At 46.3% G+C, this 27,148-nt stretch overlaps 1 protein-coding gene across 5 annotated transcripts in view; it reads right to left on the bottom strand.

The window, feature by feature from the left end:
- The window catches only part of SHROOM3 (shroom family member 3), an 82,800-nt gene that overhangs the window by 14,976 nt on the left and 40,676 nt on the right, over window positions 1-27,148 (bottom strand). For all 5 annotated transcript variants that reach the window (XM_042811864.1, XM_042811865.1, XM_042811863.1 and 2 more), the window contains 3 exons: window positions 13,583-13,711; window positions 5,833-5,964; window positions 727-3,919 (listed from right to left, as the gene is read on the bottom strand). In XM_042811864.1, the coding sequence (XP_042667798.1) occupies window positions 727-3,919; window positions 5,833-5,964; window positions 13,583-13,711 (3,454 nt within the window). The remainder of the gene's footprint in view (window positions 1-726; window positions 3,920-5,832; window positions 5,965-13,582; window positions 13,712-27,148) is intronic.

The following is a 27,148-nucleotide window of genomic DNA, read 5'->3' as shown; positions in this document are numbered from 1 at the left end:
GTTACCTAAACAGGTCTGTGCAGATTTCAGCCTGAGCAGTTGTCCTTTAAGAAGTAAGCCCATTTCCACTATTTACTGTCAGTGGAGTCAGTCAAATTCCCTGTTCATGACACATCAGTGCTATGTTCCCAACCACCAAGCAGGGGACATGGAGAGAGCGGACTGGGTCTCCACTAAATTTTCTCCACAACGTTTCCCTCCAGTGCTGGAGGCAAAACTTAGCGGTTACTTGGCAGTGCCTGTTCTGAGCATTTCCCAGCACTGTCAGACACAGCACGGGCAGGGACAATTTCAAGTAGCCTTTAAAATCCTCTGCTTTGCACCAGGGAAGTGGGCTAAGGAAAAACAACAGCGGCAGCATGGAGTACACCCCACCACAAACATCCCAGTGCTTTCCCATTGATGCTGGCAGATAAGCACATGACACTTCAGATGGTCTGCCAGGGACAGGAAGCACACAAGCATGTTATCAGCAGATGCACTGAAATCCCTGCATCTGTGAAATCCCTGAAGGAGCCCCAGTAGTAAGAAAGCAGAACAGAAGCAATAACTCAGCAGCAAGCAATTAAAACAGCATCCTAATGTAAAAGGAATAAATGGTCTTATCTCAGCATGCATTCAACCTTTCAGTACCAATGAAGTTATTGCCAAGACTGAGCATCAGTCTGTTGCCTGACATACCCCGTTTCCCTGCTTTCTTCAACAGATAATCCAATTTCCACATACCTGGTGTTTTTTATCTGCTATGGGCGATGATCTGGAACGTGTGTGCACAGGGACACATGCATTCCTTTGCTGATTGTCACATCTATCAAGCAAGTCTTCCACAGACACTGATTTCCCAGATTTCCTGGGTGCTTCAAAGCTCTGCTCCTTCTGCCCATAGCAAGGCTGGCCCTGCGGGCGCAGAGGGTCTGTCTGCGTGCCTTTGGTGAGCTCCATTTGGGCTCTGTAATCCCGACACCTGTCTGTTTTCGATCTGCTCATGATCGAGCTGTCCCAGCGTCCTTTCTTCTGCTCATCCCCACTCCCATCAAAGCAGCCCGTCAGCCCGGGAGGAAGGGTGGAAGACACCCGCCCTGTCCTGGCTATCCGCTCAATGGACTCCCTCCGGCGGAAGAGGTTCTGATCCTGGAGAGAATTCATGCTGGAGGCAGAGGAAAGGCTCTGGCTGTCCTGGCCACCTGCTTGCAGGTAGGAGCTGTGGGATCGCTCCCTGAGCAGCCCGCCGTCCTGTGAGGATGGTCGTTTGCCCGTTTTGCGCTCAATGTAGTCGGCAAGGGCATTCTGCTGGAGTTGCTTGAGCTCTGGCTTAGAGAGGCTGACAGCGGAAGAAGCTTTGCCATCCCTTTCAAAGATCTTACGCCTATCAGCCACCGTGTTCTCAGGGAAGACAAAATGGAGGCCCTTCTTCTGGAAGGAGAAAGGTGATGGCTCCCCATCAGAGATGCCCACCTCGTTCATCTTCTCTGGCTCCGAGTAAGACCGCTTCTTCTGTTCTGCTGTCAGCCGCTTCCGGCCCCCGATGCGCAAGATGTGAGGTGTCCTGGAGTAGTCCAGGGCAGAGAGGCTGCCTTCCGTTGGCGTGACGCTGTGTCTCTCCTTTGGGGTGTGGGGAGACACCGCCATGCTTCTCATGCCCACATGAGCTGAGGCAGGCCTCTGGATCGCCCTCTTGGGCATATTCGCAAATGGGGGGCTGATGCGCCGGAAGGAGGTGGCCCTCAGCACTCGGGACTGTGCGTCTTTAATGCTGTTCCTGTAGGCCCTGTTGAACGGTGTGTCCAGCTGTGACCCGTGGGCATCCTGGATATTGTCCTTCCAGAGGACTTCTTTCTCAGGCTCCCCTCCCAGCTGGAATGTGCTTTTGCTCCTTGGCAGCTGGGCCACCCTTATTTGCACTTCATTTTCAGGACATGTGTGATAGTACTCATTGCATCTTGCCTGCTTCACTGAAGCTGCCATCTGCAGCTCCACACAGCGCCAATCAGCCTCTTCCAACTTCCCGTTCCTTACAGAGGGGCTGGAGACCCTGCTCATCTCACTGGGCAGCTGGGTGCCAAGTTTGCTCCGCATATCCTCTGGGCTGCTTGGAGAGCTCTTGGAGGCCTGGCTCACCCTGCTGAGCCCATAATGCTGGCCAAAGCTGGGAACACCAGCACTCTGGGGCCGGTGAGTGCTTTGCTCTCGCTGCTCAAACTTGCTGACCTTCTCTAGCACAGAGCAGCGGGACTTGCTGAGATCTGGTTTGCCATGAAGAACACCTTGGGTGCTGCTAGAGCTGAGCCGGCTCCTCCCAAGATCAGAGGTCTTTGGGTGCTGCAAAGGAATCTCCTCATATTTTGGCTCTACAGCATGGAATGGGGCCATGCTCTTGCCCTCGTCCTGCCTCGTAAGGGTCTGCGGGTCTGCATCACTGCGTTGTCCTCTGTGATCCCTCTCCTCTTTGGTGCTGTTGTTCAAGTAGGACAGCTTGGCACTGGAATAATTTTCACATGGCTCAGAGTTACTTTGCCTCCTGGAGCTCTCAGGGATGTTCTGCAAAGAAGAGAAGCTATACTGCCTGGATTTGTTGTGACCCCACTGGAGGTGCGTGGCAGCATCTCTCTCATTTATCTGTATGTTGCCATTTTTGTCAGCCTGGCATTCAGCCTCCCGGTTCTCTCTGGACTGGTAGGGGCTTTTTCTCTCACCGGCATCTCTTGGCTGGATCTGCAGGGCTTGAAAGCTGTGTTTAGAGGCCTGTGCAGGACTCACAGCATCTCGGTTGCAGTATGCTGCCTTGTAAGAGGGTAACAACTCCTCCTTCCTTGACATGCTTAAGTAGACTTCTGTGTTATGAAGTTTTTGCTGGACAAGCTGTGCTGTGGCATCATGCTTTCTCTCAGCATCTGGGGGCTCATAAAAAACAGCCGATCTGTTTGTAGTACTTTGGTTTCCATTCTCATCAAAGCCCAGGGTGCTGCTGGCTGCACCTTTGTCATACGAGACTGGAAAAGATGAAGAGTAGCCACTTTCTTTGGCCAGAGCTGGAAAAAGAGTTCCATTATTGCTTGCAGAAGGCTGGGGCACCTGGGCATAGTGTGGCTCTGGAGAAGGTACTGGGTAAACGCCGGTAGGCAGCAGGGGCTGCCCTGGGTGGGAATAGCTCTGCTTGGGCTTCACTGTGGGACTACTCTCCGGGCTCTTCTCCACCACTGTGTGCAGCTGCCCTTCCCCAAAGTGGGTCTTCAGTAGAGGTCCCTGGGAGGGGGGGCTGACAAGAGGAGACCAGGGCCCTTTCAGTTGGCTTCGGCTAGGCTTGTTCAGATCAAGGCCAGAATATGAGCTGGGTCTCTCGTGATGCCTGATGGCTGCGTAGCTGTCACTGCGAGTGGGAGGCAAGGGAGGTCCCTTGTGGGGCTTGCTTTCGCTGTCCTGGCCTGGCTGCACCCAGGAGGGAGCTGTGCTGTTCCGGCTGACGTTGTGGAGCCTGCCATGGCCGCGGCCATTCTGCAAGATCCGGGCCTCACTGCTTGGAAGCAAAGCAGAGGACTTCACCTCGTACTCCTCAGAAATCCTTCGCTGGGAATCGTAGACTGTCTTGACATACCTGATGTCAGCTTGCTTCATGCCCTCTGGTAGGCTGCTGCGGGAGTGCATGCTGTCTGTGGAGCAGGAGTGCTCCTTGCTGAAAGGCGAAGCGGCGTACTCGGGAATGCTGGAGTTGGTGGAGAAGGAGCTGTAGGCTGAATCTCTCTTGCTGTGCAGGTGGGAGAGCTGGTCGATGCTGTTGGTGGATTTGGCTGGGGACAGGTGACAAGGATGGTAGCCAGGGGAGGAGTGGTCCAAGCTTTCCATGCTGCCCTGGGAACTGTACTGGTCAGGGCTTCTCCTCAGATAGCCATGCTCATAGCCAGAGAGATCGCTGGTTGAGGAGCTGGGGAAGAGTGAGAGAAGAGCAAGAACCCACTGTTAGCAGAGAAGAGGCACAACTTTTAAGTGAGCTCAGAAGAAAGATGTTTAGCTTTGAGACGTGCAGATGAAAACCCATATTTGGGCCTTGCTCCATCCCCTGTTTGCAGTCATCTCAGTTCACTAAAAGGAACTACTTGACATTGCAACACATGGCTCTTATTTACCACCAAGGGGTGGGAGGAGAGAAATGCAGACAGAGAGACAGAGCATCTGTGGAGCCAAGGAGGATCAACTCCACCCATCAAACCTATCCAAAGCACTTGAAAAGCTGAATGAGTGCCGACGCCACCAAGGAGGAGGAGATGAGCATATGAGGCGTTCTGGGGAGAATCTAATCTCTTCCTTTTTTCCCATTTCATTCCTTTTTATGGAGATGAAGGCTATGCTCTGGCACGCTTCCTGGAAATTCAGCTGTCCCAAGGATAGTTTGTTTGCTGCGAAAGAAAACTAAGCTGACAAGACAGAGAAGAGATGCACGTGTCTGTGCATGGAGGCAAGTTGGGGGTGCAAATATTAAGTTTTAGAACAGCCCAGGAAGCCTTCAAAGGCTCCTCACATGTAGTTCTACATGTCTGAGTTCACCGTCCAAAACATACGTGTTGGCAGAAGACTCACGGCCTCCAAAGATGTGTTTAAATGAAGATATTCAGAGAGCTTCCTATCAGCTGGAAGCGGCCTCCTTGTGCTGGCCATACTTCCTCTACACCTCACATGGGAATATCACAAAAACGTGTAGAGATCCCCCTGGCTAGAATAAAGTGCAGCAGCTCTGCAGAGATGCAAAAGAACACACAGACAGGCAGAAATAGATCTTGCAAAACTCAGGATAAAGCTGGTTTACTTATTTAAATGTGCAGTCAAGAAAAAAAAAATTTCCCTGGCAGTGCTCTGTGCAACCATGGCCAGCTGGCCACTAGATGTTCCCCATACTCCTCTCCAAGCTCCCAGGAGACACAGCCATGCTGCCAAAGGCTCTGCGGGAGCTGCAGCTGGGAAGCAAAGCACCCAGGTGGGAAGTGAACGTGCTACAGGATGATCTGTGCTTCAGGTCAGGGAGGAACATACATTTTTTTCTGTAACAATGCCCTCACTTTTTTTAATGTGAAGTTTTCCCTTCCCACCCCTCTGCCAAGACTTAATTATATCTGTAAAAGATATGATGTTTAGATCCCAGTGGCTATAAGGAGAACTTCCTGCTCCTGAAAACCTCCTGCTTTGCCAGGGAAAAATGTTCCTTTTCCTTACTGGTTAATTTTATTTTTTTATTTCTTTTCTTCTTCTGGGGAAACAACTGTGCTGACTTTCTCCATGGGGGCAAGCCATGGGATACAGAGCAGGACTCCAACTCCTGTATCTGGATTCAGAGGTGGCCACCTTAATATATTGGCAGTGGGCTTTCTTTGCGTTGAGAAGGAGAACTTTTTAAGCAATTAGTTGCATAGATGTTAATCACTTCAGAGAGCACTTCATCGAGAAATACATAGCCACTTTGTCTGGGTAACCAAAGATGAAGCAAAGCGCTCCTGACTCCAAACCTAACCCTGGCTGTTTGTAATCCCACCAGCTGTATGAAGGCAACTTTATTTTGCCATCAAATTTCTTTTCCCTTCCTTCATTCGTGTGCTCTAGAGTTAGACTCCGATCTTGTAGTGAGCACCATCAAGGCAGACTCTTGGGCATGAGGCAGAGCCTCCCTGAAGCCAGTGATACACTGGAAACAGTGACATAGTATTTGGGGTTTAGAAGCACACTAGTTTGGAATCCCAATTTCCATGCCTATGGATGGTATGTAAAAACATGAAATCAAAAATAAAAATGCTGGTGGCTCTGTGCCTCTGCCTATGCAGCACATAACCACAGCTGTGTAGTGCTTACCTGGAGTGGTAGGACTGAAGCCAAGGGGTGCCAAGCATACCCTGAGATATTTGCATCATGCTGGGATCGGGTTGGTTCTCCGAAAGTTTGGTTGAATGCCAGGAGTGAGGTCGGCCCGGAGTTTCACTCCGCCTAGGTAAAAGCAGAAGGATTTTGCACGTCAATCTCAGACCAGCTCTTTCAAGGATGATGAACATGAAGAAACTGACAGAAACGTTTGAAACACGCTCACTTCTAACTCATCAATGATCAAGAATTCCCAAACATGTCACACACACTGTCCTTTGCCCCAGCCTTTGGGTCCAGGGCCAGTACAGGAGCTGCATATCGTTGAAGACAGCTTGCAGGACAACCTCACCTACACCTACATAGCATGAACCCATGAGGAGGATATGACACATCTTCAAAGCCTCTGTCTCACTGAAATTTTCATGGTGCAGCATGTCCAGAATAAATTAGTAAACAGATTAAAATGTCCTCTGTAGATATTAAACAGACACCAAATGAAGACTCCTAGCACTGAAAAGATACAGAAAAATGGCCAAGGTAAAAACTGATTGTTCGGGTCAGACTGTACTGGCAGAAATTAATTTGCAATGGATAATGCTCTGCTCCATAGAAAAATGTTAACAGAAACTGAGATGCAGAACCACTTCAGCAAGACATCTTCTATGCAGATTTCGAAACAAATTACTCTCTCATCATCACTTAGAAGAAGAACAAAACAAGAGACATTGTTTTCCTTTTGACATTTGTTGTGACAGGACTATCTTAAGGAGAGTGCAGTGGAGGTTTATACGGAGCAAGCTGAATCAAGCACCATTTTACTGTTTCATGTGTAGATGTGTTTAAAACAGAGCTCTCTTGTTATGCTCCTTGCCCACAGAAACACTTCAGGATGGAAAGATGACAAAACAGTTTATTACTAATAATTGTAATATTTATTTGTTCTTGCCTTCTCCATTGCAGAGACTTAAAGACTCTCTTTGTACTCTGAAGCAGTACGAGCCCCCAGCATTAATCTGTTTCTTGGGAAAGCACACTGGATGATCACAAGCAAAGCACATTAGCCCTTGATTTGATCAGTAAAAAGCTGCAAGAAGCTGCACAGCCAATCCTCTGAGGCACAAGTATTTTAAACCCTTTGGGCCAATATCCTTGCAACAATACAACACGTGGAGAGAGAAGCTGTGAATGTAAGTCCAAAGACATGCCGTACCAGCTCAGCACAGGATAACCTTGCATTGTTTCCACACCTACCTGATCCTGGAAACGTGGATTAAGGGTAACCAAATCCTAACCAAGCTTAAGCCAAGAGGGGAAGTGCTGCAGTACACATGATCTCCGTCTCATGTTGCAGGCACACAGGTGAACCCTTTGCAGAAGGCAGGATGGAGACATGGAGGGTCTGCATGCACACATACACCAGACAGCAGAGACTGAGGGCTCAGACCAGTCCCCACTGAATCAATCGAGAGACTCCTGATGCAGAGTGCAGAGGATGGAAAGGAAGGCACAGCCTCTCCTGCATGCGGGAACACCAGAAAGACCCTGCCTGCAGCCTGCTGTAACATCTGAAAATAGCACTTTGTTTCACTGTATATCGTGAAGCTTAAGTTTGTAAGTATTACTGCCCAAAGAGGGAAAAGGACTGCAGTTGGAGTGTGATACAACTGCGTCTGCGAAACAGCCACCTCCCATTACAGAGCTGCAGAGAGTTGGGTCTGGTTTATCTGCTGATTTTGCAACAGCTTCTGGTTACACTCGCACTACTACGGAGCACAACTGTCAGGAAACAATTAAGAGCATGCAAGATTAAACTCTTTAAGGCAAGTGGGACAGAACCGCCTTTGGGAAGTGTCAGATCCTGATTCAACCCAGGCAAACTGACTGAGTCACAAACCTTGCAAATGCAGCAGCTAATTCCTGAGTTTAGATAAATTAATAGACCTTTCATTGGTACAAATTTAGTATAGCTCAGTGGTCCACAACAAAATCAGGAGGCTGCAGGACTTCAAAATTTAACAATAATACTAAACCATCCCACCTCCTTACCCTTTATCTTAGTTCCTCAAGGTCTGTAACTGTACCATACCTGTAGAAGCATATGAACAGTCTTATTACTAAGAAGTTCTCCTGTTCAGATAATGCAACGAGGGCCTCCTGGACACCTCCCATGATCTAGTAAGTGGTCAGCCAGCTCAGTCTGTCAGAGCAATGGTACCCAGAGAAGTCAGCAGATCCCAATACAACGCTGCAGCTCTAGCACTGATTACATATCAGGCACTGCCAAATTCACACTGTAAACTGGGAAACTGAAGGGAAATAAAGTCTTTAATTATGCCCAGCTATTGTTATCTGGGTGCTCCTTCTTGCTATACTCATCACAGCAATTTCAGACATTAGCAGTCTTCTGGAAGACAGTCTGCTCAATGCAATCTGGGCTGCAAGGCTTACAGTGATATTTCTGAGACTATATACTATGAACTGGCCTGTAGCTCTCCTTTATTAGGAAGAACTGACTGTGTTCTCCCCTGTAATCTCTGTAGAAAATTATTTTTATGCTTCGTATGCAAAATAATAGTGAAATGGCAAACTTTATAAAGATTCCTTGGCACCAACTACAAATTAATCAGCACTTAACCATCAGAAGCTTTCTCCACAGTGCAACAGAAAGATTGGCTTATCTTTTTCTCACAGCTACAAACTGAGCCCACACAAAACAATGTACTGCCTAATTTCCATTCTTTATGCACTGTTCCTTATTGATGCCACAGTACACACAACTCGAGTGTGTACTTCAACTACCCACCAGCCTCGTGTCCTCTGAGAGCTTCCACTTTTATGTAGAAATGCCCGACTTGACTAAAGCAAGCAATTTAGCTTCTTCAAATTGCCATTTTCCTGTTTACTATGCTTGTTCAGAGAATTTCCTATTTCCCTAAGCCTCCAAAAGGAGCAGTGAGGAGCCATGCAGCAGTATCAACTGCTGCTGCCGTGCCAGCAAGAACTGCATGTGGATGACTAGGCAAAGAGATCTCGATCGTAGTAGTTTCTGTATTGTCTCTCAGAGCGATAAACACAAAGTAAAACAACGGTCTGATTTTTCACTGCCGTGCCCATGCTTCCAAGATGGTCGTCCCCAGGAGCGCTAGTGTAACAAGGATACCATCTCCAGATATCCTACCATGCTGCAGTCCCTATGCCCAGCTATTAGGCAGGAGATGAAGGAAAAAATAAAGCACCAGAAGCCTATTAGGATTTCAACGGAGCAGGACCACAATCTACTCAAAGCAATGTCGCTCTTAATTAAGGTTCAGTCATGGTTCTAAAAATAAGCATAACAGATGAGGCCAATTAGAAAGAACTTGGACCATAATGGCATCAGCCTGTTGTGTCTCTCACTGAATTTGTCTTTTGGGGCTCAGAGCCTTTCTGGTGAATTCAGGGGCAGCGTGAATCTGAAATGTTCTCTGTCCCTTCCACATTTTCACTAAAAATGAGGACTCCTTAGAAAGATGTGAAGTCTATGAAATGATATTTCATGTCATAGATCTTGGGCGTAGTATCTCCCCACCTACAGGGAGAGTTGCAACCTACGCCTCTCTTTATGCTCTGATTAAAACTTTCCAGAAGCAAAAGGAAAAAACAGGTACTGAAAGAAAACTCTCTTCAGGACACTCAGGTCAAATGAATGCTCTCAAATCAGAAAACAACCTTCTGTTTTGCAGTACATCCTTCCCTGTAGCTCCTAGAGCACAACTCCACAACCAGTGAATCCCTTCACAGCATTTCACAGTTTTTAGCAGTTTCAGACTTTAACACACACAAAAAACCCAGCAACTTGAGTAACATCGACCAGCCGAGTTCAGCACTCTACCCAACTCAGTTTGGTTTCATTTCTCTCTCAGATCCCTTTCCAGTGTCACAGGCAGATGTCATGTCTGCTTGTTGTTTCAGCCCACATCTAGTTCTTATTCGGTTTTTTTTTTTCCCCTTTGATGAACATCACTTGGGATGCATGAACTGCATCAGATCAGGCCTTGAGTATCATGTCTGAGCTGGCAGACAGGTACTGAAGCTCTCTGAAGTCTCTTAGGGAAGGAAATCAGGGAATCAGGGCCTTTTGCACAAGTCTCTTACCATTACCTTCACCAACATTTTGGGAAGATCGCCCTTACCAGATCACTGTGAAGAAAGGCTCTGGGTGAAAGCAGAGATGACAGTCACACATGTAGAGGTACATACGAATTTTTTCTACTGTGTTTTTCTGCAACTTCATGTGCAGGAAGCAGCTTGTCTCTCTTCCTTGTCTTCTCTCTCTAGCACCAAAAGCAGGCAAAGGAAATTCATGTGGAACTATTTCTTGGTGGAAAGGAACAACCAAGCAATGCTCATCATACTGATTCTGGTGAGGGCCAACATGCAGATGACTACAGATACATGACAGCATCATGTGCTGCAGCAGAAATTGCAGGAGACAAAAGATGCTTTTTCTGGAAAACAATGCTCTCCCTTGGGCTGCAGAAAAAAAGTTCTGAGATCACTCAGAGGCGATGGCAGCTGTGAGCAACAATCGTTCCTTGGTTGAACTCATGAACAGTCAAACATTGTAATTAATGATTATTGGACTCATACATCACACCTCTGTGTTATCGCATTTCTTTGGTAAACCCTGGGCTGCCTTATCCAAAAAAGGCCCATTTATCCCCTTTTCCAGAAAAGGAAACAAAGGCCTCAAGAGGTGAAGTGACTTACACAGAATCACCCAACAGCTCTACCGCAGAGTGCACTGCTAGGAACTGCACCAAGCGCTACTGCACCATTTTCCCTTCATCCAAGCATATGTCTGACAGGCAATATTTAGATTGAGGACTTTGCCCTACACAATGAAAGCGTCCCACTGACATTCCTGACACTAACCAGACAGCAGGCTTGAATAGGAACAGTGGGGCTTTGGTTATTAGTGTGAGAGGTGATGTATACAGCCTTCATTTTTGTTGATTACTGGATTTAAGGACTTTGTCCTGTTGGGATCTTCTGACAGCTTTCTTTTTTTACGTAAAGCATTACCAAGCAACATGGTAAGTATGACTTAAATTGCAGAATAAGAAGTATTTCAGATCTCTATCTTGAGAAACTATTTTCCAGGATAGTGTATCTGAACTGCTCACACAGGTCTGTGGCTTAGACATGTGGAAGTCCCCTGCCTGCTAACTGAGGTACATAAAGGCTAGAACAAGGAGCTGGTCAGTGCTGGGTTAACAACCCCCTGTAATTTCATTCTTTTTGCCATAATTTTACATTGGGGAAAAAAAAAAAAAAAAAAAAAAAAAGGAAGAAAGGTCTGGAAAAGAGACAGCTGCCACTTGTAGAGTTTTTGCTTTGGCCTTTGTCCTTGAGAAGAACTCTGCTACGTCCTGCCTTCTCCAGACATTTACATCTGCCCTCTGAGCACAGGTAGAGAATCTCAGCAGTCAGATAGTAATGTGTTTTAGCTTGCCTGTGGCTTTGCAGAACTCACAGAGCTGCGCTGATTTATCCTCCCTGATGAACTGGCCCAATGGGCTTAATTCAAATATTTTTTCTCATTCTTTCCCCGTCAGTAAATCAGTTAAAAAGACAGAAAAACAAGCATAGTTTAGATTCTTTTGCACCCTGATATCAAACACACAGCAACCTGCAAGAGAAGAAACTTAGGAACAATGGAAGGAATGTGTTTTCCTGTTCTCGTTCAGAAGAAATGGGTGGCTGGCAGCAGGAAGACTGACTATCCATGCCTATAGAGGACAGTTAACCATGGCAGGTAACCGGGGGCATTCATACAGTGAGCATCTCAGATGGAACTCCTCTGAGTTTGAGCTACAAATCACAAGCAGCTCCAATAACCTCAGCATAAAAATGCTGGTGTAGAAATGATCAGCAGGAGAATTCAGCTACCTGCTGAATGCACGGATGTGTCCACATAAACTGGTTCGTGTGGATGGATGGTATTTTTACACAAACGAACAGGCAAAACCACACAAATCATAGAGCCACTAACAGACCTCTCCTCTCCCTCAGAAACTTTCAATCACTTCAGTAATAATCACTGGCACAGCCAAAGTAGAGGTCGGCAAGTCTGAAATACCCTCCCACATTCAAATTCTTGTACATTAAAGCAACTTCCTGCTTGTAACCAAAGCTTCAATGCGAGTTAAGCCACTGAGATATGCAGACACAGCCTCCGACACTGCCGGAAAAATGAAGGAAAACATTGGCTCTGCATCCAAAGACAAATTAATCCAAGTGAAATGCTAAACTCTGGAGCTTCTGCAGATATCTGCAATTAAATCAACAGGCAAGCAGGATTTACAGTAAGCATAGCCTGAATAACTCACTGTTATAGAAAGGTGGTGTTTGCATTGCAACTTCTTTCCAAAATTTGCTACGGGTCTGATACCTCAGGAACGTCAGAGTCCCAAACCCAAACCACAGATAAGTTTGTCCCTGATAAAATTTTTCTCAAGGAGATATTTCAGCCTCAAAAATCTGCTCCATTTGGGAGCGATATCATTCATGGTGCAAACTCCCAGCTGGAGGAAAACAAAACAAGCAAACTAAGCTCTTCTCTCTTCCTTTTGCAGCCGCTGAGGCTGCACAGTGTCAGGATCTACAACTGACTGCAGTGCCTAAAAGCTAGGACAACGCCACCACGGTCAGTAAGTTTGTTCCAGATGTGCATCCTTGTTTCTAAGAGCAGAGTGTGACTTCACGAGTCACATTCCCTCCTCAGCTGCTCAGTAATAGGCAGCTGCTCAGTAACAACATCTCCTCCAGCTATGGGAAATCAGTGAAGCTTCTTGACTTCAAATAGGTCAAGATCTGCTCTGAATTCAATGCTGCCAACAAAAGTTGCTACTTAGACTTCATGGTGTAAATCTCAGAAGATGGAGACACAAAAATCTGAGGTCATCCAGAATACCATCTAACTGATGCAAAAGGCTTTTTTGCTGCCAGAAGAAGCTTTGCCTTAGCAAACAGAAAAATTTGGCCCTAACCTGCATGCACAAAGGAAGGAAATGAGGCTGTGCCACAACACTGGTGGATCTACAGCAATTCAGGAGACTGACTTCTAAAGACTTTTTTTACTTTTTTTAGAAATGCAGATAGGCTCTCAGCAGGCTTGTCACAAATGCCAAACTCCCACTAAAACTCTGAGATTTGGAATAAATCTTAACTTCGGAAAGCCAGGCACCTAAATCTGGGGAGATGCTGCAAGCTTACTGTCAGTGCTATGGAGATATTTTGATCTCCCACCTCCAGTGAACTTAACCATAACTGACAAAGCTTTTGACAAGAAAGGACATTCTTCCAGAACCCTTTCCCAGTGAGTCATCCTCAGGCATATCAGCAGCCAAAGCAATAACATTTTTACATTCACAAAGCAGTACCATTTTTACACCCAGCCCTATGTAAGTGTTACTGAAATCAAGAAACGTTGATGCTGTATTCAAGGCAAAAAAGGTCAGCTCCTTTCACTTCCCTCACAACGTGCTACAGGCAAGGAAACTTCAGGAACAGGTGGGCATGATGTCAAGAAACTGTCCTGGCCCTCTTCCACCATCTAGTTCTATGGATGCTGGGAATTCATGATATCCTATTCCAGCATTCCCACTGGCTGAGAAGAAGAAGTCCGCCACACACTCTCCAAGGAGAGCAGCCATCAAACACACCCAGCAGACAGGGATGCAGATGTGTACATTCTCACCTGCTCTTCAGCCTTAACTTAACTCCTCCTGGCCACGTAGGCTTGCCGGGCTGAAAGTCAGCGGTCACACGGTCTGGACCGAGCAGGCGGGGACACGGGTCGGTGCATCCCTTCGCAGCATGTGTGTCCCTGCCAAAGGAAACCAAGGCCGTGTAAACAGCAGCACACAAAATACTTGTACTCAACATTTAATAATTGTTTTAAGAAAGAAGGCAACACACAGACCCAAGGGGAAAGGTCTGTGGCATCAGTCACAGAAAGAGGCATCAGTCTAGTTTTTTGAAAGTGAAAAGATGTCCCAGAAAGCCACTTGTAGTCCTTTTCTTCTCTCTGTCACTGCCCAGTCAGGCTGCAAGAGAGAGATTTTGCTCTCCTTCCCACCCAGGCAGTGTTCAGCCCTTGGGAATGGCCCCACAGAACTCAGCACACGGAAGGGAGATCAGCTGCAGCATCCACAGCACAGAACTCATCAGCCTGCATCTGTACTCTGAGACTACAATCCCTGTCTGCAGAGCTCCGCAGCTCCCCTGCAGGACATAACCACCTGACAAAGGCTTTGAACACAGAAAAGCTGAGAGAAAAGTCCACACGCAACAAAAAGAAAGAGAAGTCTATTCCCTCCCCCTTTAATGGTATCTGCAAAAATTCAGCAAACAAATATTTACCCCTCTTTGTCACATGCATGCAGACGCCACACAAACACTGTGCACCCATCACTTCAGCTCCTTTCTTCCTGCAGGCACAGCGTTCCCACTGGCTCCCATTTCTAGCTCCGAGATGTAGGACAGCCTTGAAATTTCCTGCAGCTCACAGCAGCCAAATAAAAGCGAGGCTGGAGAGACCCCTCCCTGGGCCCGCAGCGCGAGGTGCGTGGAATGGCCTCTCACCGTTCGCTTAGCAGGCTGCAGCCTGAGCGCACAGGCCGGCAGCTGGGGCTTTGGATGGCTGAGATGGCTTGGATGCCATTCCGCTGAGAGGCTGGCCGTCTTTGTGTCCAGCTCGGTTCTCCCCCCCGCCCGGCGCCCTCCCACCCCCCTGCTCCCTCCCTAGCCCCCACGTGCCAGGCAGGAATGTTAAGCCTCACGCTGCGGATGAGATAGCATGGGGAGCATACAGTGGCACTTTCACCCAGATTAGGGAAAGCGACTGGTCTGTAGCGGCCTTTTTGCTCACCCTGCTTCTCTTTGTCCAAATTTTACCACAAATCCTGCCTTAGGTGCCTTTTCCCCTCCATGAGTTAAATCTTATTTGGCTTCCTCTGCCACCTGCACTGCTCTCTGCACAGACCTGGACTTGCTGTATTTATAACACAAATGCAACAAGTTGGGGTTTGGAGAGCAACCCCACACAAACTTATCACCCGCATGGGCAAAATTATGTCAGGTTCCCATCTGTACAGCAGGTGTGCAGCCTCCCTTACTGCTCCCCAGTGCAGTGCCAGGCCCACCAACTGCTCCCTTGTGACAAAAACAAACTCATTTTTAAAGACTGACTGCAGCACAAAGGACAGGAGAGCTGCAACAGACAGATAACAAAATATTGTGCATATATATACAGTAGGTACACATATATAGTAGATCGTTCTGAAAGCAATGTCTCTCACCCATTTCCATGGAAACCATAGCAAAGAGCACAATAATACTACTTGACAGAGCTAATGCTCAGTAGAGGTTCAACCTTTACTGCCGTATCACCCCTCTGACATTGTGGGCCAGCATAATAAAATAGGAGGTGTTACTTTCAGAGCAGCCCTCGTACAGCAAAACAACTTCACTGCTGCAGTGTTTAAACAACAAAGCCCTATTTCAAGCTTTCTATGAAAATGCAGCAGAGATGGACACAAAGAATGGCACTCACGCAGCAGGGTCACATCAGAGGGGGCAGGATCTCAGCAGAGACAGTTGTCTCAGGACAAATCCTGGCCTCATTTCATCTATGGGGAATGATCGTTTTTCTGGTTTGCTGATGGAGGTCACAAAGAGGAGATGCAGGTTACCTGAGGACTTTGCACAGCCAGGATCATGCTGGGGTGACACAGCTTTTGTCAGAGGTAACCATGCTACCTTCTTGATTTGGGTCACCCTTGCATGAGCTGGCCCTGCAGTCCTACACGTGAAGTGCCGGTGCCTGCAACTCCTGTTGTCTTTGAGGCACAGTGGGTGCTGAGCCCTTTGGGAAAAGCCTTCTGGATGTCCCATTGTTGCCTATAGCCCTCATCACGACACAGGTAACTGTTCACTACTGAGTCATACTCTCCCTGTTCTGCTTCTGAACAGGTCCTCTGGACCTCCCAGAATCATGGAATCATGGAACATCCCAAGTTGGAAGGGACCAATAAGGATCATGGAGTCCAACTCCTGGCTCCACACAGGACCACCCAAAAATCAGACCCTATGTTTGAGAGCATTGTCCAAATGCTTCTTGAACTCTGGCAGCTTGGGACTACACCTGCTGCCTTGGGCAGTCTGTTCCATGCCCACCACCCTCTGGTGCAGAAGTTTTCCCTAACCCCCCTGACTCTCCTTCCCCTGACAGCTCCATGCTGTTCCTTCAGGTCCTGTCACTGTCACAGGGAGCAGAGCTCAGCACTGCCCCTCCACTCCCTGTGAGGAGCTGTAGCTGCCATGAGGTCTCCCTTAACTCCTCTGCTCTGGGCTGATCAAACCCACAGACCTCAACCGCTCCTCATATATCTTCCACTCCACCAGACCCTGCACTATCACTAGGCTACACTGGAGCTGCACTCCTGCAGACGGATGCTGCTCCTGCCTTCTCTTCACTCCACTAGCACAGAAATAGCTTGTAACAATATGCAGCACTGGGAAATTGCCCAAAATGTGGAAAAAAAAAAAGAATAACCAGCAGCCAGATGAACTGATGCAGAGGAGCATATGAGCATATGCCCACAGTTTCCCCATCACCACAGCCTAGTGATCTTCCAGCACTTAGAACTTTTTTCATTTTTTTTCAACAGCTTTCTAAACACATGAAGAAAGCAAGAGGCAGCATAGACTCCTGGCTTCACTGTGGGAAGAACTTCCCCTGTGTGCCCCTTCCAGGTGTTCCCCTATGGATCCACTCAGATCTGAACCACAAGCAGCAGGGGTGAGCAGCCTGGGTGTTCCCCCTCACAGGGAGAAAACCCTGCCTGGCAGCATGCAGAACTGTGAGACTGACCCCAGAAAGACAAAGAGTTGTTAATTAGTACCTGCATGGGCTCTGGAGCTGTTGGTTGGAAGTAAGGAGGAAATGCAGGGGAGTTTTTCCCAAGCCTCTTAAAAAACTCTAATTACTGGGCTCCATGTGGAACAACAGGCTCACTAAGACACTGAAAACTAATCAGGCAGTCTATAAATAACGCCGTTAATCAAGCCCAGTGGGGAACCTGATAAATGGGGATCCTTCCATCAGACAAGCACACATGCAGGGATGGAGATCTCCTTGAAATAGTGCCCACAACCTAGCCTTTTCCCTATGTTCTCAGCTTTCTGCCCCACACTCAATGACACAACCTGGCTGCTTATTCCAGATTTTCTGAGGCATTCCTACACCACCAGGAGGGCACTCATCTCTTAAACAGCAACACGCCAACAGCCACTTCTCTGCAAAGATGCCCAGAGCCTACCTCGTGTCTTGGCCATTGCAACTTCTCCTTCAAGCAACCCTTCTCCAAAAGCTCGAGCCAGTGGCTGGACGGCACAGTGTGCCAGCCCCTACAAGAGCACCCGGCCCACTTGGATGGTCCTTAAGGCTGGGGCTGCATTTTATTTCGGGATGTTGCAAAGTGCCCCACAAGTGCATAGTTGAAAAGCATCCCCAGCAAGGAGTGGCCCACAGTTGTTCTTTACGTTATCATGTTGTAGTGAAGCTCATACACAGGAGACAGGAAACCTAGCACAGCCTATTTAAATCTCCATCTCCCACCTGAGGCTGGCAGCTGTCTCTCAAATCTTTTCTTTTCTGAGAAGTTCTGGTTTAGTTATGAAATGTTATTTATACTCTTCCAAAGTGCCTTTAATACCACACATGTCAATGACTAGCTGTACAAAAGCACTCTGCTTAACTTCTCTCTCATCTAAAAATATGGCCTGTCACAATCCTTGAAGAGCTCATTTGATGGTTTAGGGAGATCTCTTGCTTTTGACCATAACCCTCTGTGACCTCCTCTGGCCTTCTTATCTGCCTCCTGCACTGACCTCCCATTACATGCATAGTTGAAATATTTCATACCATTTATCTTCACCTTCCAAGCTCTTGGCTCTTCTCTCTCACCTTTTTTTGCACTTCCTTATCGCTTCCAAATTGATGCCCAGTCACCAGGTGTGGATGCATGCCTCTGCCCAGCAGATCCCCCAGTGACAGTGTCTGAACCTGCAGACCTGTTTCAACCATGCTTTGCAGAGGTATCAGCCTCAGAGAGCTAAGCACTCATAAAAAGAGTAATGGGAGTAGTACAAATTGTGTCTGTCACTGAGAAAATACTGCAGTGAGTGCTTAGCTCCCTGGCAATGGTTCACATAGGGGAGAGGTCATACAAGAAAGTCACAGAAAACCAAGCTTCTGAAGTTTTGCTGCTGATGGCATATTTTCCAGCACACTTCTATCTGCACTAGCATCCTGTATGCTGCTTTTCTGCTTAGCTCCCAGTGGTTCCAGGTATGAGTCTAGGGCAGGGCTGAGATCATCCATAAACAGCACCAGGAATAATTTAAAGATCATTTATGCTTTTATGCTTATCTTTTCATAATAACTAGTTCTCCAATGGTTCCACCTCTTGGAATAATAGTCATTTATTTTGAACTAATGCCAGGTTTTCTGCCACGGCAATAGAAGATCCAGGTCCTAGAGATTCTCATCTATAAGTATTAATAGGTTTAGTAATTTGTAGTGTCTCATTATTTCTAAGCCAAGTGTTGCTTCTAGAAGAGAGGACAGAACTTTAATTCTGTTTTATAAATCATTTGAATCTCCCAGGATTGTTTACAGCCAGTATCAGAATTAAAAGCTTTCCTAGAAAAGCAGTTCACATGGTGATGATGCTGAAATCGAAGTTAAAGCAATAACTCCTATTCCAAGTTTCCTACCGTGATTTTTAGTCATTACTTAATAGACTTTCCCTTTGTCTAAAACCAAGATGCAAGAGACAATCCTGCTCCACTACACAAGCAGCTAACAGCACAGCACAAGCACAGAAATAAAGAGAAGCCAGCAACAAAGCAGCACTCAGCACCATCAAACCCACAAAGAAGGAGATGAAGGGGTTAAGACTGCAGGGTCATCCCAATAGCGTTATGTTATGTCACAGGGTGTCCTGAGTTCCCCAGCTCTGCCCAGTGAGGTGAGGGCAGTTTGGTGGCTTCACCTCCGGCTATCCTCATCTTGCAGGGTGAGGGTGAGCTGAAATCACATCTCCTTGGGAATGAGAACGCCACCTCCACAGCAGGTCCTCTTCTCTTAGCAAACAGAAAGCCCTTCTGCCTCCTTCTTGTTGATAAAGAGAAGGTTCCCCCAGGTAGGGAGGGAGACTGCGCTCACCTCGGGCACCAGCCTTTCCCTGTCCAATGGGCATGCTGCTTTGCAGATCTTCCTGCTCTGCTTGAAGCCAGAAGACCGGCTTGCTTACGTATTTCTTATTTTGTTATCTCCTATGGGCTCCAGAAATAGCCCATAATCCACATATCCATCACGCTTACAGAATCTCCTTTGGCTGAAGTGGAAGCAGCTCTGTCTGTCAGAGCACAAAGATTCAGGTCCTCCCCTGGCCACCTGTGGCACTCAGCTGGCAGTGGCAACAGGTTTGTGAGTCTGTGCCCAACATAACCTAGAACCAGCTAGGAAATAAGCAGACAAGGTGTTTTTTTCCATTACAAGAAAAAAAAAAAAAAAAAAACAAAACCAAAAATAACAGCTTTCACAAGGAAAAGTTTTCGGGTCCTGTATGAAATCTCTAACATGCAATTTATGGTGCTCACCTGAGATAGAGGACTTCGCAAACTCAGCTACCAGTTCGGAGCCTAACGAGGCAGACAAGGAATTCAAAACTGTTTCATGGGCACCTCAAAATGCAACATGTTCTGCCCATAGAAAACCATGGAAGGACTTTGCTTCATCTTAATGCAAAGCAAGGCATGTTTGAAATCTCACATGAAATCCCACATTAATCTTGAGACTGACCAAGGTATTTTTCCCACAGAGTTCAGCAATGGTATCCACATCTCAACCAGAAACAATGATGTCCAACTCTTGCATTAAGATGGGTCTGTAAAGCTCCAGGGAAAAAATTTACAATTTCAAACTGGAGTGCTGCTGGCTGCTGCTTCCAAGATGCAAATACAAACACAAATATTTTTCATATGTATCACAAGCACATCTGTGCTGGTATCTGTTAAGATGAGATTAGTAGAGCTGACCTGCATGCTGTAAGCCAATCAACAAAAGGAAAAAGAAGAAATTTTCCAGGAATTATGCAGTGTACAGACAGCTTGCATAGGAAATTTTAGACAAATACATCTCACATTTGAAAACCTACAATTTCAGTCTAATAGCTCCTATCCAGTCCTGCTGAGTACATGGTAAGAAGTCACTTGTAATGAAATCAGGCTTCTACCTTTCCTTCTAGGAGGGCTCATCACTTAATGCCAACTTAAAAAACTGCAAATTAAGGGCAGAAGATGAGCACTAACGTTCTGTTACAGAGTTGAAAAATCTGCAGAATGGAGACTGGATTTTCACTGTGCAATACCATCTAGTCCTACTTGCCCAATGCTTTTCTGGCTTTCTCTTTGAGATTGGATGGGTTTTATTTGACGTGACCTCAATCCCACAATCTGTCCACGTTGCGTTTGCACAGTCCCACACAAACACACATAAATAAGCTGCTTCTGCACTGTACCTGTTTGCAAGCAGAGATCTGAAAGGAGTATTCGCATTCATTTGGGTTCCACACTTAATTTGGAATTGGCCAAGGCATCTTTGAGAAAATGAACTCCCTCTTTGTCTTCAAGAGAGACCTAATCCTCGTTTTGCCCTGGAGGATTACTGGATACTTAGAAAGGCACTCACATGCATATTTTTAGTTTGTGCCAGCTGAGTTTGGGTCCACAATATGCAGCATTTTCACTTTGGTCTTTAGGTTTGCTAATAGCATTCCTCTGCACCCAGACCTCGACCCCAGCGACTGCCACCCTTTTAAGGACACCCTAAACCAAGCCTTTCTGAAACACAAGCCTTCCCCTGCTTTGCATGATCAGCTCTCCTTCAGACAGCGGTGTGAATTCAGGCAGGGAGCTGGGCACACTGCCTGTGCCGTGAACAGGCGGTCGCAGTGCAGTTCTCTGCATGGTCCTGCCAACCTGAGCCCTAGCTGCAAGGAATAACCTAGAGAGCTGAAAAAATGAGTTGTTATACCTACTCAGTCCCTGACTTTTTATAATAGAAGCTCGTGGTTATGAATTGTAGCTTGCCACCCAACAGAGCATGTCAAGGCAATGCCTAGGTTGTACATACACGTGGATAACAAAAGTCAACTCCTCCTTACCTGTAGCTTGCAGATAGACAGATAGACCAGCCTAAACCTTTCAGTGCTCAGATTCACATTTCCAGGCTCTAGTTTCCATGCACTTTGATTCTAACAGCTCTCATTCTCCATCTGAATCTAACGAATGCTAGGAGAGTATCATGGCTTTCAAAAGTAAACTGAGGCACGACACCACGTCCATATGACTGTCCTCTGGCACAGCAGTGGCAGAGGGTTGCCAAAGTATGGCTCCAAGCTACTACCTGGCACCAGCACATGCCTTGTGCAGAGATGGGCTTTTGCTACTCCGCTCTGCTGTGCACAACATAGGTCTGTCTGGCCCTGATTTCACTCCACTTGAGAGCGCTCTGCCTTCACATCCCGCTGGAGTTCCTGTATGGAAAAAGTGCTCTCTGTGCAGCTCTGACCCAAATCTTTCTAGGATTGTGGCTTAATACTGTAGTGTTTCAGGATGTAGTTCAATGGAAGAAGAGGATTCTCATCTTCACTGGTATAAACCAGCACTGTCCCGAGCCACACTTTTCTGAGCTTTTCATTCAGTTCTATCTCCAGGACTCTCAGAAGCATCACAAGAGATTTTTGTAGACAGCAAGCCATACCAGTCTTTGAGGAAGCCGGGTGATTTGGCTGGGGAAGCAGAGCTTTACCGTTCTTCCTGAACTGCTGAGAACAACGAGGTGATTAGGAACGGCCTTTTAGACCTGTCCATAATAGAGTGGGGTGCAGAAGTGCTCAGAAGTGTCTCAAGTGAGAATGATGTGTTGCAGAGCTCACCTGGGGAAAGGGATCAGTAACACACTCATCCCTTTAAGGGTAAGTGTGCTCAAGTAACACAATAACATTATCTGCACATGACCTGGGATATCCCAGTGCTGAATCATGCTGATCACAAGTCATTTAATCTAAATTACAACTTCTAACTTTTCTTACACAATATAAAGAAAAGCACAAACTGACTGTAAAGAACAACCGTAAAGGAATAAACTGCAGCTCCCATGAAGAAAAGCAGCCACAAGAAGGAAGCAGAGTTGTACTCATAAACTATAAGAACCCATTTCTATTTTAGGATTATCAAAGTCAACACATTGCATGGAAAAACAACAACATAAACAACCAAAAACAAAAAACAAGCACTGCATGCTGAAGAAGTTCTGTTCATATTGAGAAATTCACTAACCAGAAAAATCTTTTCCAGAATTACTTTTTTTGCACTCAAACTGCTGGTGCCATGATTTGCAGGGTTTCCTAATATGCCGAAGGCAAAGCAAACTAGGTCAGTCCAGACCAGCAATTAAAATGGTTTAAAGCCAAAGATTAAGGAAATGCTTTATACAAACTGTTCCAGTGGCAGATGGCACTGATGAGCAAGAGAGGGCATTAATCTTCCATCTGCACAGCTGGATCTCTCTCTTCCTGGCTTGCATACACACTGCACTTCCAGGAATCTGGCATAACTTTTACCCTAGCAGCTCTCCTTTGACAATACAGGTGAATTACCAAATGCTAGAACAGTAGCTGAGACGTTTTCTGAAAGAAAATTTGGTGACAATCTGGGCATCTGTTCTGACAGGGCAGAAGAAAGCCCATATTCGTGTTTGTCACAGATGTGGTAGACATCCAGCATCAGGCACCAACTCTGGTCTGCTGCTGGATTTTTCTCTCTGCTCTGTAACCTTACTGCTTTGCAGTGTTTTCTGCTACGCCAGATTTTAATTGCAATAACATGAGGGGTGGAGTGCATTTTACAGAGCTAAATCGCATTCATGGGTGTAGCAATATCTAATCTCCATAATAAGAACTACTTCCTACGAACAACTTCTCCATCCCACTCAACCAAGTCTTCCCGAACAAATTACCAAATCCCTTACTCAACAAGACATGCATTCATTTCCACAGGATTGTAGCAGATTTGCTTGAGTGATAAATGAGCAGGGATTGAGTAAGGAGATGAGGATTCAGCCAGCTGCTTTACAAAATGCAGAATCTTGCAGGACCTGCAGCTTCACTTTGCACAGAATTCAGAGGGCTGTAGCTCTGAGGGAATTGCAGTACAGAAATGCAAACAAACAAACAAAACAAAGAAACAGATATTACACAACCCAGCTATGCTGGTTACTTATCCAGCCATCCGAGACAAGAAATACTGTTGGTTCATCACATCTTCTCTGCACCAAATTAAATGGACAGATCCAGTGGAAAACCAATGGCCAGGGGAGGGCACAAAATCAGCCTGGTAGCAGCAAAAAAGACTTGAGTTTTTCAGGTACATACAGAGCCTACAGAGTAAGCACCAAGAGAACAAAATCATGCTGAATACAGCTGACTTGCCATCTGGCTGATCATCTCCCTGCATTTTTATTTTTAATGAGTACAGTGAGTTTACTGTGATTACTGTCCTCCTGCAGCAGTGATACCACAGCTTTTTAATGACTTCATCTATAAACACAGCTGCAAACTAATGCAGGCAGCCTATGTGCTGTGAAACTTATGGAAGAGAAGCCATTTGAGTTACCTTTGATTTGGTGATGTTCTAGCTTTCTTTTTTATTTGTTTCTGTTATTTTTAAGAGTGCTTAAGGTGAGAAACAGAAATACTGTCTGCTAAGCTAATAAGTAAATATTAGTTTCTCACTGAAATTATGTTTAGCATCCACCTGTCCTTTAAAGGCCTGGAGAAGGACAAGGACTGCAACCAGCACAAGACACATTGCATGAGAGGAACTCCCGGGCTTTTCTCGCACACCACTGTGCCCCAGTGCATCCCTCTGTGCTTGCACAAGCCACCCCAAAAGAGGAACCAGCACCTGTGGCTTCTGGAACAGAGGTGAGGGCAGGTCACGTGCCCTGTCCCCTAAATCCAGCCTGGAGCTGGGGTGCAGGGAAGGCCACCATAATGCACGTTCTTGCTCTGGCAGCGAGGGGCTTGCTGCGGAGATGTGCACAAAGCAACTGGTTTTATAAAGGAGAGTGGCAGGGAGGTAAAAAATAGAAGGGCCTGTAAGCAAACATGAAGCAATTATTCCTGTTTCAGTGGGCTGGGGAAGTGTAACAGCGGGAAAGGCAAGTGGGCTCCAGGCTGATAGCACTGAACAGAGTGGGATGAGAAACCAACCTAGACAAGCTCAGTCCTCCCCAGAGATCCTGTCCAATGGAGCAAACGACCTGCAGGAGCGCTTGGAAAAATGATATTACAGATCACCATAAGGCTGTGTTTTCCAGAAAGATAGTAAGCCCTGCCAGGCTTCCAGGAACCTAAGTCCCTAGTTAAAGCCACTATGTAGATAAACTTTTCACAGCCCCGGAAACTCCACTTAATCTAGATGGCTATGGGATATTAATGGGACCTTCCTCACAAGTCCCTTAAGGCACATTTTAAAAAACCCACCCACAACCACTGTGTTTAAAACAGTATGAAATGCTTTTCCTTGAAGCAACTCCAAATGCATTAACAAAGCATTGGGGAGGATGGCCACCCACTCAGCACCAACTGGCAGGCTGATCTGAGGTCTTCAGGCCACCAACAGCCATCAGATGCACCGCTCTACAGCTAAATAGAAGAAGGCCATTTACAAGTCCTATTCAACAACACACATCCAAATTGTTATTTCCAGTGTGAACATCAGCACTCTCTCAAAGGAAGCCACATCTTTGCTGGAGGCATAGGGTGAGCTGTAGTCTCAGTCTGGACATCATTGCTTTGCATGTCATTAGGAAAAAGGAGAGTAATGCACATATCTCATCTCATCCTCCCCTCATACACAGGATATGCTGTGACCATCCTCATTTAAGAAAAAATAAACCCTTCCAAAATTAAGTCTGGGTGGATCCAGTCTGAAATGGAGTGTCACTTGAGTTAGAAGTGCCAAACTCTTTCACAGAGCGAAAAGCAAAACCAAATCCTATTAAGTAGCCATCAGTGTCAATATTTATTCCTCACAAGTCAGGGACAAGTAGCCTAATAAATGGTGTCAGACAGAGCCTGGTGAAATGGAAGAGGAAGGGGATAGGCTTGGGGAAAGGGCATGACACATTAATCAGCATCACCCCTGCAAAACCCTTGACAGAAACAAGGTAGTAAACTCATTAGCCACTTAGAAACTAAGCTCCTTTTGTATTTCGTGCAGTGATAGCCCTCAGGTCCCAGCCTGAAGATTTGCCACCCTTCACAACAAAGCTACCAGGCCCCATAAAATGTTTGTTTTTCAGTCTACCTCTCAACACACACCTCTCTGATCCAAAGACACTGTGCTGGCTTTACTGCTCTCTCCTCCTTTGCCAGATCTGGACTCCAGCACATCAAGCAAACTGAGTCAAAATTATCTTCCAGGGAAAACACAGAAATATAAAATGAACTAGAAGACAAACCTCTCACCTGCAACAGCCACTTCATGTATTGCAGTTTCTAATCCCCATGGATGACTCCAGCCCATGGATGGTATACCATCATGTCTATGTTAGCAGCACCACATGTGCAGCCACAAACCAGAGAAGGAAACTACATGTCTGTGTGATGCCTTTATCAGAGCCTAAAAGCAGACCCAGCCTTCCTCTGCTTCGCTCTCACAAAAAGGAGCTCACATTGTGCAAAACACAATGCAGTGCCAGATCTTTTGAGTGCTGTAGCTCAGTGAAGCAAACTAAATTCATACTTGCCCTTCACTTGAGAAATGACACAGGCAAGACTGGTTTTGTAAATATGTTGTTTCCTAGGTATTTTCTTGCTTTTCTTTAATGCTTGCTACCATACCTCTCATCCTCTGTATGTGGGATTTGGTAACTTGCCTGGAACAGCCAGGAACAACATACCCATAACATACTTGAGCACAAAACATTGGGAAATCCACTTACGAAGATGTTGTGAACTGGATGGTTTCTTTCTCCCTGCCTCACTGGGACAACACTATGAAGATAGATGCACTTCAGGCTGGATCTTTCCATAAGGGCTATAGCATATCTTTTAGCGTGATGCCTTACAGCACAGATTTGATTCCATCTTTTCAGGGAAATGTAAGCTGTCACAGCACAACTGGGATGCAGCCACATTGCACAGTGGCCCTCTCCCCATTATAACTCTGCTGTGCACTGGCCATCGGTTATCATCACGTACTTCACTTGAATTAGCCTGAAATGGAGTCTGTCTCCAGTCTGGAGCCTGTTTGTAACTGTAAAGGAATCTGCGCCCTCCGTAGCACACGAGACAGGATCAGGTCACTGCTGGAGAGCACTTGGCCCAGCTATTTTTATTGTCTGTCTGAATACTTTTCTTTGACGCCTGCTTCGAGTTGCTGAAAGAATAGTAAAGATAGATTTTTTTTAAAAAGGGATACACTGATAATCCATAGGAACCGCATCCTTTTAACTTCTGGACATTTCTCAAATCTTTGCCCCTGTTGCCAGGTTGCTGAATGCATTCTGAAGTCACAACATGGTGAAATCTAATCAGGGTGAAGTAGGCTGGTTTCATTTGCATCAGATTCCTCTTTCAAAGGCATACATTTGCCCTTCTGATCCTCCTCCTTACCACTAGAACAGAGCTAATGCAGCAGCTCCTGCTACATCAAAACCCCCCACAACCCGCTGCTCATCAAGAACAACTGATGATTGAAATTCTTTGTGTTTCTCTCAACCCAAAGGACAGTGTTGCTAATTCAAGCACTGGTCCAGTGAGAATATAAAGGATGAGAGAAGTGGCTCTCATTTGAATACAGGCAAGCATGCATCACATCACGGTTAGCCAAGCTTTTCACTTGAGTTAAACTTGGTAACAATCCCCTAAATCATGGCTTTCAAACAGGCACAATATCTTCTCATGTGTCTCTTCTTTCTGCTTGTGTATCACCCAGCTTTAGATATTTATATTCTCCTGCCACTTTGGGTTCTTTGGACAGAATTGCCTATTTTCAATACAGCACTTGCCAAGAGAAAGGAAATGACTGCAAAGCCAGGCATGCAAATAGTTCATTTGCATCCCTCTAGATCTCCTTTACATCCCTATCACATCCACAAGAGAGGAGAGATGGGGGTAAAAGG

The sequence above is a fragment of the Centrocercus urophasianus genome, unplaced genomic scaffold (assembly GCF_019232065.1).
Source record: "Centrocercus urophasianus isolate 14NV4802_14NV808 unplaced genomic scaffold, USGS_Curo_1.0 seq_13, whole genome shotgun sequence".
In the NCBI taxonomy this organism is placed as follows: Eukaryota; Metazoa; Chordata; class Aves; order Galliformes; family Phasianidae; genus Centrocercus; species Centrocercus urophasianus.
The sequence above is the reverse complement of the archived record's forward strand: the minus strand, read 5'-3'. Positions and strand labels throughout refer to the sequence as shown.